Source organism: Passer montanus, unplaced genomic scaffold, assembly GCF_014805655.1.
Source record: "Passer montanus isolate IOZ18808 unplaced genomic scaffold, ASM1480565v1 scaffold57, whole genome shotgun sequence".
Taxonomy (NCBI): Eukaryota; Metazoa; Chordata; class Aves; order Passeriformes; family Passeridae; genus Passer; species Passer montanus.
In genome coordinates this window covers 4,325,856-4,340,257 of record NW_024370705.1, presented here as the reverse complement: position 1 = coordinate 4,340,257, position 14,402 = coordinate 4,325,856, and the positions used below count along the sequence as shown (strand labels likewise).

At 56.7% G+C, this 14,402-nt stretch overlaps 1 protein-coding gene across 2 annotated transcripts in view; it reads left to right on the top strand.

Moving 5' to 3' along the window:
- Positions 1–10,444: 10,444 nt before the first annotated feature.
- The window catches only part of RBM19 (RNA binding motif protein 19), a 51,638-nt gene continuing 47,680 nt past the window's right edge, over positions 10,445–14,402 (top strand). For both annotated transcript variants that reach the window (XM_039726077.1, XM_039726075.1), the window contains exons 1-6: positions 10,445–10,554; positions 11,191–11,373; positions 11,775–11,897; positions 12,120–12,158; positions 12,630–12,834; positions 13,763–14,022. In XM_039726077.1, coding sequence (XP_039582011.1) covers positions 10,519–10,554; positions 11,191–11,373; positions 11,775–11,897; positions 12,120–12,158; positions 12,630–12,834; positions 13,763–14,022 — 846 coding nt within the window. In that variant the 5' untranslated portion in view covers positions 10,445–10,518. The remainder of the gene's footprint in view (positions 10,555–11,190; positions 11,374–11,774; positions 11,898–12,119; positions 12,159–12,629; positions 12,835–13,762; positions 14,023–14,402) is intronic.

Sequence of the window (14,402 nt, the reverse complement as noted above, 5' to 3'; positions counted from 1 at the left end):
GGCCTGGCCCCAGAGAGGGGGTGAGGAGAGGTCAGTGATTGTGTAAACAGGCACTTTAGAGTTCACCCCGAGCTGGTATTACTGTAATTCATTAGAGGTGTCAGCCTGCTTTGTAGTTCCTTGCTTGGAGAGCCCCTTGCCTGGCAGCTTCCAGCATCCAGGCTTTGCCAGCAGAAAAATAAACTTTGCAGGAGGCAAAGTTGCAGTTGCAGCAACCACCCTTAAGTAAAATAAAATTAAAAAAAAAAAACAAACTTTAAAAGTGAGGTTTGGTGGCTCTGCTCATTTCCTGGCCAGGCTTTGCTGCAGGCACAGAGGCTCCTCCTGCAGTGGGGAATCTGGGCTTGGGGAAGGCTCTTTGCTCCTGCCAAACACATGGAAGTGAGGTGCAAGGTGGTGCCTGCTGGAACGAAGGGATTTGTTTAGGGAGAGCAGCAGGAGGGCACAGAACACACTGTGCTCTCCCACAGCCAGCATTTGCTTCCAGGAATTCCAAACCCTTTCTAGGCAGGAGCTCAGGGACCACAGGAGCTTCTCCCTGTGGGCTGATCCACCTGTGTGGAGCATCCTGGGAGCAAACCACCCGCAGCAAACCTCAGCAAATCCACACCTTTGTTCTGCCCAGGGCAGGGGGGGAGCCTCCTCTGCAGCCCCACCTGGGTGCTGGGCTTGGCAGGGAGCTTGGTGCCACTTGTGAGCATCTGGGGATGGAGCAGGGCTGTGCAGGGAGCCTGCCAAGCCCTGGAGGAGGAGGAGGAAGAGCTGGAGCTCTCCCCGCTGCTGGAACAGCTTATTCTGCTGCAATGCTTCACCCACCACAAAAGGACACTCAAATTCCCCCTGCCAGCAGTGAGGAAGCCCAGCATGGGATATAAACTGACAGAGGTGGGACATAAACTGCCAGCATGGGATATAACCTGCCAGAGGTGGGATATAAACTGCCAGCATGGGATATAACCTGCCAGAGGTGTCCAGGGAGGCTACTGACCCTGGCGAGGATGGAGCACTGTGGGGAAAGCCCCACCAGCTCAGGTGGGTGCTCTGGTATGGGAGCATGAAGACAAAGGGAAAGAGGGGGAGAAAAGTGATGTTCCACCTGCCCAGAGGGTAATGACAGCTCCCCTTCCAAGCAACATGTCCCTGCAGGTGTGTTTGGCATGGCAGAGGAGGGGACTGTGCAGAGGGAGGTGATGGATGGCTGCTTCCCCTGGACCCTGCACCCTTCCCAGGAGGGACTGGGGCCTCAGCTGGTGCTGGCAGGAGATGAGCTGAAGATTGGGAGTCCCCTGTGGGTCCTGCTGGGCTCTCCAGCTTGGAGAGTGTCCCCGTGTGAGTCCTGGTCAAGTCCAAGGTCACCTCCCAGTGCTGCTGCAAAAATCTGAGAGGAACAGGCAAAAAAAAAAAATGCAGAGAATTCAGCTCTGTTTGCAAATGTGGGGGCCTGGCAGATCCCTCTGCTGAACTGGACTTCACCATCATGCTCCAGGTGACACAGCAGCCTTAGGTTTGCACGTTTTCAGGCACCAATGAAGGTTTCTCCTCCCCCTGCTGCTAAGTCCTGTTTGCTCTCACAAACCGTGCTAAGGGAGATGCAATGTGGTGCCTGACCATGCTGGTCTGGACAAAGAGAACAGGGCCCTCAAAACGCTGAAATTCCAGAATTGACTTGGTTGAAGGCTGGATTTTATGATCTTGGAGGCCTTTTCCCACCTTAATGATTCCAAAATTCCAAACAAATGACTGTTAAGCCAGGTGACAATTTTTATTTCTCCCTTATCTGCCTCCTAAATGCCACAATCTGCTCCAGTCCCATCTCTCCACTCACCAAACTCACTGCTGTAGTATCAGTGCTGCATTCCCAAATAAATCCAACTTTTCCCACCCCACTGCCAGGGATTGTGCGTGAAACATTCTGAGATGGACCCATTCCTGATGCCTTGGAGCTGGAACCAGAAAAGTGGCAGCTCCCAGCTCTGTGATTGCCAATAAACCATCTGGCCTTGCTTGTTTTAATTGCGTGCTGCTCCCAGGGAGGGTCACTGAGGAGAGAGGGTGCCCTACATTCCCACACGTGGCAGTTCCCAGGATCATTGCTCTGTGCAGGGATCCAGCACCAGGCCTTTGATTCCCAGCCAAGGCAGGCAGGTGCTTCCAACATTCCCTGCTCAGCCTCTCCGAGAGGGAAAAGTGTTTGTGAGGTTCATCTGGAGGAGGAGGGAGTTCAGCCAGGGTAGGTGACAAGTCCCTGGTGGGGGCTGCCCCGTGGCCTCGTGTCACAGCTGTCCCTGTCACATCGGGCCCTCCCCGTGCTGCTGTCACCGAGTGTGGCTCTCCCGAGGTGTCAGTGGTGGCCTGTCACCCTGTGCTGCCTCAGAGCAGTGCCCAGTGCTGTCCCCTCCCCTGCCACAGCTGTCTGTCCCTCACTGCTCCCTCTCCAAAACTCCCCTCCATCCGTGCCATGGGATGGGATGGGATGGGATGGGATGGGATGGGATGGGATGGGATGGGATGGGATGGAGCAGCTGCATCCCTGTGCTAAGGGTTGATTTCACAGCTTGGGAAGCCTCTGGCCACTTCCAGAACCCCCACAAGAGTGAGGGTCCTTGGGTTGTCCTGACTGCTGGGGCACAAACAGTCAGCAAGGGAAGGCTGTGGTGGCACCCTGGCTGTGTCAGCAGGCTTTTCCCTGTGCCTCAGTTTCTTCCTCTGCTCTTTGGTGCAGGATGTGGCTGTAGTGGGGGCTGTGGGTCTTGGTTTGTGGGGGATATTTTGGCAGGTGAACCCTTTGAGCTGGGACTCGTATGACGTGGCAGTGCTGGCCACACCATCCCTCCTGCCTTATTGACACTTTCTGGGACTTCATTCTTCTGGCAAGTCTTTCCAAGGAGTCTTCAGGTTCTCTTTCTCCCTGGGAAGACCCAGCACCTCCTCAGCCCCATATTCTGCGGGTCTGGCACAGGGGCACCCTATTCATTCCCTGCCTGCTGCCTGTCCTGGTCTGCAATGGGCCACCTGCAGCTGGGAGGGCTCAGCCTGGGGAAAAGGAGCCTCAGGAGGAGCTCCCTGCTCTCCACAACTCCCTGAGCAGAGGCTGGAGCCAGGTGGAGGGTGGTCTTTTCTCCCAGGTAAAGACTGACATGGAGGAAACAGCCTCAAGTTGCACTGGAGGAGATTTAGTTTGGATATTAAGGAAAATTTCCTCCTGGGAAGAGTTGCCAATCACTGGCTCAGGGTAGTGGTGGAGTCCCAAAGCTGGAGGAATTTAAGAGATGGGTGAGTGTGGCACTGAAGGATGTGGTTGGACCTGATAACCACGCAGAGTTTTTCCAATCTAAATACCCCATGAGCTCAGCCATCCCCTCTCGCCCTGGCAGCCTCTCCAGGAGCCCTCAGCTGGTGGTGGAGGCACCTCTGGAGTCATGGGGGATCCCAACCCTCCACTGCTCCCTGCTTCCCCTTTCCTCTGTGCCACCCCAATCAGCTCCTAAACTCCAAACTCTCCATCCACCCAAAAAAAAGGCTCATCCCTGCCAGACTCCCAGCCTGGAGCACAAGCATTTCCATGTCTTTATTTTCCCAGGGCTTGCTGATAAATGCTGTCTCCGTGGCCCCGGCCGTGATGGACTCATTATCAGGCACGGCACGGCGAGGAAGCGACCTGTGACCCGCGCGGGGACACGGGGTGACCCCGAGGGAGCCGCCCTTATCGGCCCTGTTTAAAAGCTTCCCTTTTTAACGTGACAGAGCAGCCCCGGCCCAGCCTGAGCAGCCACGGGAGGAGGAGGAAGGTGTGAGCGGGCGGGATGAGGGGCGCAGGGAGCATCAGGCGCGTGGGGTGGGATTATTCCTGCTGGGAATGGAGGGTGTCCCTGAGGCTGGGAAGAGCCGAGTGCTGCAGTGGAGAGGGGCTGGGTGGAGCTGCGGGGGCTGAGTTTGACAAACGCCGTGCCTGAGTCCACCTGCTCCTCCAGACAGGCTTCCTGCCGCGATTATCAGAGGAGATAAGAGCGGCAGGTGACACGGGACATCCTTGGCACGGGGGCCAGCCCGCACATCGGGGCTGTCCCGCACTGCCACCCACGCACCTGGCACGGAGCAGGGGCTGCAGCTGTGCCCCGCTGTGCCCCGCTGTGTCCCCGCTGTGTCCCCGCTGTGTCCCTGCTGTCTGTCAGGAGGGGCCGATTTGTCTTCTCTTTTCCTCCCAGCTGTTTTTAGAGCAAATGACGTTGCCAATCCATCTTTTTGGAGGTGATAAAAGTCTCAGGGCATCACTGCCCCTCTTCTCCTTCAGCTGCCTCTCCAGGGAGGAGCTGCAGGGTTTGGAGGGTGCCGGCGTGTGGGAGCAGGGATGATGGAGTGTCACAACACAAAGCAAATCTCCATTTTCAGAAGGTTTCAAACTGTTTTTATTATAACATGCATGCTTTTTATACATTCTTATAAAACTCAGAAGTTTACACTTCACTCATTGGTCACTAAAAACACGCAAAGTGCTTATTGGAATAGACAGTTGCAGGTTTCTCTTCTTTATCCTTTTTTTCTTGGTTTCTATGTCAACAAACTTGGTAGAAAATTCTTTCAGGGGCAAACATGGATCCTCTTATCAAACTTCTCTCTGGCTCACAGAAGTTGCTGTAAAACCTATTCCACAATGGAGAACCAAGGAAGGGATGAATCCCAAGGAATCCCAAGGAATCCCATTTCTTGTTGCAGAGAGGATAACACCCTGCTCAGGACAGAGCTCCGGGGCCGATGGAGCAGCCCTGCTCCCCTCACCCTCTGCTGGGCTGGGGGCTCTGCCTGTGTGGGTCCCTGAGCGACCCCCCAGCTCCCCAGCAGGATTAGCTGGATGGGTTTCTGCCAAGTCCCGGCTGTCACTGTGTTCCCACCTTTGATCAGGAGTCGGCATTCCTGGAGTGCTCCATCTCCCACATGTTGTGCTGATCAAAGGCAGCTGTTGCCTGGACCCTCCCCTGAGCCCATTTGCACACACACACACACCCGAAAATACAGAAATAAAGGAAACTCAGGGCGGCGGAAGGGGTGATGGATGAAGGAGAGACGGGGCAAGGGCAGCAGCAGGAAGATCCCTCTCCCTGGGCTCCTCATGGAGGGTCCCATCCACACCTCTCAGGAAGGCTGGTGGGGAGTCTGTCAAGGTCTGAAGGGAGCTGCTGCTTGGGACAGCTTGGAAAATGAGCTGGATCTTATCTGCCAGCTGGAGAAAACTGTGCTGGGTGGGTGACAGCAGCAGCCTGGGCCAGCTGCAGCTGTGGCAGAGCACAGCCAACATCTCCCCCAGCTTCAGGGGTCAGGAGAGAGCCTGGATCGAGCTTTGCTGTAATCCCACCCCAGTCTTGGCAGTTTGTGTGTGCTCAGTGCCAAATCCAGCCCATCCCCTCTGGAGAACCATGGAAGGCTCTGCTGGGAGACACATGGGCTGTGATGGGTAGAGGGTGCCAGGAGGGATTTGACCTCGTGGATCACCTCCTTCAGCTCTGCCAGCCTCCACCATCCACTGCTCCAGAGGGAGAGGAGCAAGGTCTGAGACCTGCTCTGGTGGTGGCTCCTCTCCTGGGCAGGTGTGGTCCCATTAGCTGTTCTGGCAGATGAATTAATTATTGCTCGTGGACAGGGTTTAACCTCTGCTCCCCAGCTGCTGTAATGCAAAGCACTTGGATTATCTGGATTTCCAAGTCCTTTGTGAATCCTCCTCCATGGCAAGTCAAGCTGGCATCAGCAGCTTGTTTGTGCCCAGTGTGAGGGGGAAAATCCCCCCTTGCCCTTCATCCTCTCCCCCATCACTGATACTCAGCATTGCAGTTTGGCTGGAAGGCTTTGAAAAGACACAATCTCCACCAAAAAAAAACTGCAGGTAAAAAGAGGGCAGAGAGCAGGAGCATGGACACACTTCCAGCCTGTCCCCTTAGCTGCAGGTTCAGGTGAGGGCAGGTGTGCTTGGAAGCCAAATTGTGCTGCCCACAGTGACACTGCAGCAGTCACACCCCCAGGCAAGGACAGGATCCTTGCAGCAGCCTGTCCCTCTAGCAGAGGGTCTGGCAGGGCAGGCTGGGCAGAGTCCCAGGGATGAAGCCCTTCAGAAGGGCAATTCCTCCTCCCTCTCCTCCTCCTCCCCTGGCTCCATCCCGTTGTGCAGCACACAGCAGGGACAAGTGTCCCAGGCACTGCCTTTCCAAGCACCAGCTCTATCTTTAAAAGCAGCTTTTTATCTCCTTCAGGACTGTCAGGGCAATTTGCTCACACAAGGAGGCTCTGGCTGTCTCCCCTCTCAAAATTTAATGTCTCCAGCAGCAGAACTGAGGAGGTTCAGGGAGCATTTCCCATGGTGCTGTTATTAAAATAATGTTACCCACTGAAGCAGGGCCAGCACACCAAAAGCAGGCTGTGAGTGTTGCTGGGTCCCATCCATCCCTGTCCTTGCTGCTATCTGTGGGTGAATTTAGGCAGTAGAAGGTCCTAGCCAGGTGACAGCCCTCTGCAATAACCCCCTGAGGCTGAACTCTGCTCACTTCCCACATCTAAAAGAAAAGAGAAGGACTCAAGGTCTGGGTGCCAAGGAAGCCAAGCACCTCCTGTGCTTTCTGCCATGAGGGGTGGGGGTGCACTCAGAACCCCCCAGAGCTGCTCATCAGCGTGCTGTGAGCACCAGAGAGGCTGCCTGGCGTGGGGGAATCTGTCACAGCCAAGGTGACCCCGGCTCAGAGGGATTTTTACCTTCCCTGTTCACCTCTGGAAGCGTCCGGCCGTGGCCGAGGCGCTCCCGATCCGACAGGCATGAAGGGCACCCCGGGGCTGTGCTCGTCCTTCTCACAGGGCTGGCAGTGCCAGGCTGGCCAGGGCAGGGACCACAGCACAGCAGCTGCTCTGGCTCGGGGTCACAGCTCTCTGCAAGGCATGAGTGGCACCTGGAGAAGTCAGGGGACACTTACAGTGCCCCTTTGGGCACAGAGCAAGAGAAGCATCTCTCCAAACAGCCCAGCAGCCTTTGCATCTGACCTCTGCCTTCTCCCACGCAGGGGCAGACAGGCTCTGCAGCAGCTCCTTTCTTTTCTTCCTCTCTTCCTCAGTAGCACTTTTTGCCCCGGTGTCCTCAAACCTGGAGCACAACGTCCCTTTGTCCCTCTGCCCACACCTGCCTCTCCCCACAGAGAGGTGGCCCTGGCACCGTGGTGCCCTGCTTTGCAAAGCTCAGTTCCCTGGCTGCAGGCAGCCCATAATACCCCTCACAGCCAGCTGACCCCTGCTCTGGGCAATCTGTCACGGCCCTGTCTGACACTTCCCTGGCTGGAGCTCACCGAGGGACCCCTCCTGTCCCTCCTCTGGGGCTGGTGGAGCCCTGGGTGCCCCTCTGTGCCCAGCCTGGCTCTGCAGAGCGAGGGACAAGGGACACTTGTCAGCTGGACCCTGCCACCAGTGTGTGGGCACCCAGCACGGAGTGGGGGGACAGCAGACAAACGTGGGGCTCTCTCTGGACAGCACCCAGCTGTGGGGGATGTGTCACCTTTGCTGGACCTGTCACCTCCCAGTCACCCTCTGCCTCTCGCTGCTCTCAGCCACTCCAGGGAACAAAGCCTGGCACAGCCTCCTCCTTCCCTGCCACAGCCAGCTCCCACCTGCCACTGCTGTGGGGACAGGTGACACACAGTGACACTGGGACACAGAGTGTCACACTGCCACCATCAAAGACAATGGTTCCCATGGGGAAAATCATCCCAAATCATTGATTCTGACTCTTCCCCTGCCTCTGCTCTAGAGCACGTGCTGGGTGACCTGCCCCCAGTGAGCCATCCACAGTGCCTGGTCTGTCCCTGCCCATGCTCTGTGCCAGCAGCAGAAGGGTTAAGGAGGATCTTCAGAGCGGCCATTCAAGCAATGGGAACTTTCCAAAATGTCCTTTGAGCTTTCTCAGGACAGTTTTCCACATATACAGGGCTGGGATCTCAGGTTGGAACTGAGCCTGCCTTGGGAAGGACCTTCCATGATGCAGCTCAACCACCTGCTGAGGGGACAACGCTCTTAGCTCTCTGATACCCTTAAAATCCCTCTCTAAAAAGCTAAAAAGCTCTCCAGAAAAAAAGATGTTCCCACTCTTGCATTTGCAAACTTAAAATCTTGACCCACCCTGAGGAGCAGAACCCACAAACAAAATCAAACCTGAAGTCAGCGTGTGTAAATCTTGTACTTCTGTACTGAAGCTTTGCATGTGGGGAGGGATAAAATCAGTTCTTTTTAATTAAGTGAGACCAGCATTGGCCACATTCCTGCGTGGCCACTGGAATCAAGAGTCAGTTGGGTACCTAGCCCGGTCTCAGTTAAGCCCTGCTCCCCCAAACTTCCTGAGAGAAGGGACAGATCTCTTTCTGATCCCAGGCATGCTTAGGGGTCACACCTGGGGCAACTGAGCGCTGGGGCCAAGCTCCCATGTGGGCAAAATCACCCCTGGCTGCAGAAAAGGCAACGAGGAGGCTGCAGGGGCAGCTGTGGTGGGAGGTGGGGACGTGCCCAGAGCAGAGGGGTCGGACACGGGTGGGATCCATCCCTGCCCAGAGCAGAGGGGTCGGACACGGGCGGGATCCATCCCTGCCCAGAGCAGAGGGGTCGGACACGGACGGGATCCATCCCTGCCCAGAGCAGAGGGGTCGGACACGGGCGGGATCCATCCCTGCCCAGCTGCTCGGGGGGCAGGAACAGGCAGGGGCAGCCCTGTCTGGGCAGCGTGGGCACTGCTGAGTGTGGGCACTGCTGCCAGCTGCACGCAGCAGGTGAGGAGGACACGGGCAGGGAGACAGGGGACAAGTGTCTCGGAGAGGACAGGCGTGACAAGGGCAAGGTCTGGATGCGTTAGTGATGGCGTGAGGGTCCTGTCAGTGCCAGCCTTCCTGCCAAGTGACAGCCCTGACAAGGACGAGCAGAGGCAGAGGGGGAGGGAGCTGGTCCCTGTGCTGTGACACCTGACAGAGAGCCCCGTGAGGGGACAGAGCAGCAGCTGCCCTGGGAGCCCCAGCCATGGCTGTGGGTGAGGGGGGTTGTGCTGTGCACTCTGAGCAGGGCACTGATGGCGTTCCCAGAATATCCTGCTCCCCCTGCCCCGAGCCCGGCCTTGGCTCTGCTCTGCCTCCTGGAAAATGCATTTCCCTTGCTGTTCACCCCGGGAGAGCAGGGGCTGCAGCCCACTCCTGCCAGGATGCTGGGGTGTGCCTGGGCTGGGGGTGCCTCCCCCAGACTGCTCCTGCCCTGTCTCCCTGCTGCCTTCAGCCTTTGGGATGGGCTCAGCCGCTGGAGCAGCCTCCGAGGGCCATCAGGAGAGGGTGTCAGGGGGGGAACTGCTCCTGTTATCCCTGGGGTAACCCCAAACCGTGGGGAGAGTGGGTGAGGGCTGGTGCCGGAGCCCAGAGCTGTTCCCAGCATCTTCCTCCGGGAATAACAACATAATTCAGAGTTCCAGCTGGTGTAAGACAGGCAGACAGGCTGAGGGCTCTGAGCAGGAGGAGATGCTTGAGGTACAACAGTTCTGCTCCCCCTGATACGCTCAGCCTCCAGCAATGGATCATGGAAGCATAAAATACCCTGAGTTGGAGGGACCTACAGGGATCACGGAGTCCTCTGGGGGAAGAACCTTTTCCTAACATCCAACCCGATTGTCCCCTGGCACGGCTGCAGCTGTTCCCTCGGGCACAGCAGAGACTGGAGCTGCCCCTCATGAGGAAGCTGTGGGTGATGTTCAGGCAGGAAAGGCCCTGCAGTGTTCAGTAACCCTCCAGGAATTGTTTTATTCCGGCACTTTTGCTCTGTTTTATCCTTTGGTGCTCTCACAGCACATCCTCTGGCTGTGGGGTTATTTAGCTGTTCCTTGGAGGGAAGCTGCATTTATTCACAGAACCACAGAATGGTTTGGATTTGAAGGGACCTTAAAGCTCATCTCATTCCATCCCCTGCCATGGCAGGGACCACCTTCTGCGATCTCAGGCTGCTCCCAGCCCCGTCCAACCTGGCACCGTGAAAACATCCAGGAATCCAGAGTTTCTCTGGACTAGACCCTCTGTCCCCCTTCCGCATGACTTTTAGGGGTGACATCGAGGCTCTCTGCGCCATCCCCCCGCCCAAATTCATCATCCCCGGAGGGTTTTTTGGCTCAGCGGCCGCCCGGAGCCGGGAGCGGCAGGCGCGGAGCTCCCTCCTGCGGCCCCGCCGAGCAGCGCGGACGGGCCGGGAGGCTGCAGCCCGCTCTGCGGGGAAACCCGGGGGTGACCACCCCCTCCTCATCCTGCCCCTGCTCCCCTCCCCGCCGCTCCCTGTCCCCGGTGCCCCGAGGGCGCTCCCGCGGCCCCAGCCCTGCAGGCCCCGTTGCTAAGGGGCCGTTGCTAAGGACCAGCATCCGGGTCTCTGCGCGCGCATGCGCGGTGCCGCCCGCAGGCCACGTGACCCGGAGACTATGGCGGCGCCCATGGGGCGGCGTGCGCGGCGCTGAGCTCTCCCTCGTCGGTGTCTGTCGCTGCCATGTCGCGGCTTATCGTCAAGAATCTCCCCAATGGGGTGAGGCTCTGTGCGGTGCCGAGGGCGCAGGGGGCGTGCGGGGCCTAGGAAAGGTGTGGGGGCGCTGCGGGGGGAAGCGGGATGCCGGGCAGGGAGGGGAGCGTGTGGTGGGGACGGGGCAGAGCGGGGGGACCTCCCCCGGGAGAGAAGGCTTGAAGCGGTGGGAGGATGAGGTTTTGGAGGGGGAGCGGCCGGATGTCCCGGGGGAAGGGGCTGTGCGGGGTTGAGGAGTCGCGGTCAGTGCTGGGAACACGGGAAACCTGGGGGGGAGGATGGAGGGAGCGCTCCGGAGCAGCCAGGAAGGTGCAGGGAGCAGCGTGAGGGGCATGGGCTGGCAGCCGGCAGCCCCTCAGGGGGGGCGGTGGTCTCGTTGTGGTCGCTGTGCCCCCTCGCTGTCGGGGCTGGGTGCCCGTGCTCTCGGTGCTGCAGTGCCCGGCAGGATCCCGCCCGTGCCCCATCCCCGCGTGGGTCCGGGGGGAACACGAAGGGATGGCGTGGCTGAAGCGGGGTTTGGCTCACTTCGTGCTCCCTGCAGCCTTCCAGGAGCTCTTTGGGACAGAATGTGTTGGGTTGGACTTGTCCTCAGAGCCTCTCTGGGGCTGACTTCCCCTCCTGCTGCCCTCCCTCCCTTCCCAGATGAAGGAGGAGCGCTTCAGGAAGCTCTTTGCTGCCTTTGGCACCCTCACTGACTGCTGCCTCAAGTACACCAAGGATGGAAGGTTCCGGAAGTTCGGCTTCATTGGCTACAAGTCTGAGGATGAGGCTCAGGCAGCCCTGAACCACTTCAACAAGAGCTTCATAGACACTTCCAGAGTCACAGTGAGCTCATCTCCAGAAACAGCTCCCTGAGACTCCTAAGGAATGGGATCTCAGGGAGAGGTTCTCCCCTGGGAGGGTGGTGAGCCCTGGCACAGGTGCCCCGAGCAGCTGGGGCTGCCCCTGGATCCTGGCAGTGCCCCAGGCCAGGCTGGAGGGGGGTGGGAGCAGCCTGGGATGTGCAGGGTGTCCCTGCCATGGCAGGGGTGGCACTTTAAGGCCCCTTGCCATGCTGGGATTCTGTGCCTGTGCACTCCTGCCTCCCATGGTGATTGAATGTGCAGCTCTGTGCTTTCCAAGCTGTTCCTGCACCCCCTCCCTCCCATCAGGGTTACAGTAATCCCTGAGTGGGGTCACCCAGCAGTTACAGCCCTGTGTTTAACTACAGCCCTGCCTCGTTCCAGGTGGAGTTGTGCAAGTCTTTTGGTGACCCCACAAAGCCCAAAGCCTGGAGCAAGCACTCTCAGAAGGCCCCTGCCCCAGAGAAGCAGACCAAGGAGCCCTTGGCAAGTGCAGGCACAAAGAAAGTGAGTGAGCCCTGCCTGGTTCCTGGGGCCCTGCAGTGTGCCAGTGCCACAGGGGGGTGGCCTGGCCTGTGGGGAGGGGACAGAGCAGCTGGGACACCAGATCCTGGGGTCCTGCTGCTGTTTCTGCCTCAGGGTCTCTGTTCCCTGTGCTCTTGGGTTATCTGGAATTGCCTGTGTTTACAATAAACCTCTCTGGGTTTTTTTTTTCTTTTTTTTTCCAAGGATAAAAAGAAGAAGGATCCAGTGGATAACTTAAAGGAGGTGAGTTGAGGTTGGATTGCTGTCCCTGCACTCTTGCTGCTGAATAGTTCCTGTCTCTCCTACTTCCCATGCTGTTCATCCAGGCTGGGACAGCCCAGTTTTAGTGTAAAAATCATTTTAACAACCCCAGTGTGGGGTTTTAATGGTCAGCTCCTGTGAGCACACACTGCACCCAGCTCTGCTCTGTTCTGCAGTTCTGGGGTTTAACCATAGGTGAGTCGTGGCACATTTAACTTGGCTGGGTTTTTATCTTTTTATTGTTTTGTTTTCCTCTTTAAAGTGCTTTCTAAACACCAGTTATAAAAAAGAGCATGAATGAGACACCTTGAGAAGACTTTTGTCACCTTGTCAGTGTAAATTGAGCTCCCCTTAAGGGATTTTTGGTTTTACACTGCTGGAAATGAGGTGCTATCTTGGATTTCAGATTCACAATGAGTTTCTCCTCACGTCTTGTCTTTTTCTTTCCCACAGCTGAAGGAAGATAAAACATTCCAGGAGTTCTTGGTGGTTCACCAGAAGCGGTCCCAGGTGGCCACCTGGGCTAATGACACTTTGGCAGAGGAGCCTCAGAAGGGGAAGGCAGCAGCAGCTGATTACCTGAACTTTGACTCAGATGAGTCTGAGGGGCTGAGTGAGGCTGGGGATGAGCCCTCTGAGGATGAGGAGGAGGCTAAAGGTACCTGAGGGAGCTGTCACCCTTTGCTCGTGTCAGTCCCAGTGACTGCTGTCACAGGGAGTGACAGCACTGGACTCAGTGTCACCAGGAGGGTGGGCTCTCACCTTCCTGTGTGCTGGGAACCCCTGGTTCTTTCCCCAGATTTGGGGAACTGTGGCAAATGCCGTGTCTGATATTTGATATTTGTGCTTTCCCTGTGCCATTGGGGAGGAGTAACAGGGCAAACATCTGCAGCTTGGCTGCTTGCAGCCCCTTTCATCCCCAGGATTTCCAGGGCTGGATGTGGTTCCTGTTGCTTTAGGAACCTGTGGGTGGCTGGGAACTTGTCTGGTGTGCCTTTGATGGATGTTTCTGGAATTGGGCTGGGGGAAGGGCCAGGGTTCAGTGCCTGAGAGCAAACCTGGAGTAGTGGCTTCTGTCTGAAGCCTCACAGCCTGGTGTGTGTCATTTAGGATCCAGTGTCCCTGCAGCAGGGGTGGGTGTGGGTTTGGAGCCTCCCTCCCTCCATGGGATTTCTTTATCTCTTCTGGTGGAGTCAATGGTGTTTTCCCTCCTGCTCATCTCTCCTTGGGTAATTCAAATTCAGCTGTGCTTGTGTCCTTTTCCCTGTAAAACTGAACACTTCAAACCCTTTTCTGAGGCTTGCTTGGGCTATTTAGTTAAAATTGTGACAAAATAGCTCATCCTGGAGCACCTCAAACCCCTTTCTGATGTGTTTTATTCATGAACTGTTGCCTTGAAATCCAGGCTGTCAGTCTGGGAGTGCCAAGATGAAATTGCTCTGCTGTTCTCAAACCTTTCCTATGGAAAAGGTGGAGGATGAGGAGGTGATGGCCATGGTTGTGTCAGTTCTCAGCTTTTTTCTGGCCTGGGGGCAGAGCAACAGCATCTGTGTGAAAAAACCTCTCTGCTCTCTCCTCTCTGCCAGGAAAGAAAAAAGGGAAGAAAGCAGCTACCAGCAAAGACCTCTCAGACATGGATTACCTGAAATCTAAAGTGGTGGAGGATTCTTCCTCCTCATCCAGTTCAGAGAAAGAAACAGAGACTGAGGAGGAGGAGGAGGAAAGTGAGACTGAGGAGGATTCAGGCATTGCAGAAACCCACCCAGAGAAAAGGGGGAAGCCAAAAGCCCAACAAACAGAGCAAAAAACACCCGTGGGGAAGAAGAAAAAAGGATCCACACTAGAGGTAGAGCTGGATTAGATTTGTCTTCTTTGAAGCAGCAGCTTTGTGGCTAGCAGGTGTCTGTCAGTCCCTGCAGAATGAGCTGACAGCCTGGGAAGGCTGCAGGCCCCACTGGGTTCCAGCTTTCTTGGCCTTCTTGGTGTTTTACAATGTTTTACCCATTTACAAATTTCACTGAATCCCCTCAGGGCTGACTAAATTCCCAAAGATGGGGCTTCCAGCTAAGTGCTGCTAGTGCCCTTCTCAGAGGCTTTTATCCAGGAAATGCTGTCCTGGAAACAGCAGAACTCAGTTTTCCATGGCAGTGCACCCTCAGCTGGCACCTCCTGCCCCAGGCTGCTGCAGCTGTGGGAATCTCCTGATATTCCCTCCCACTCTTCAGC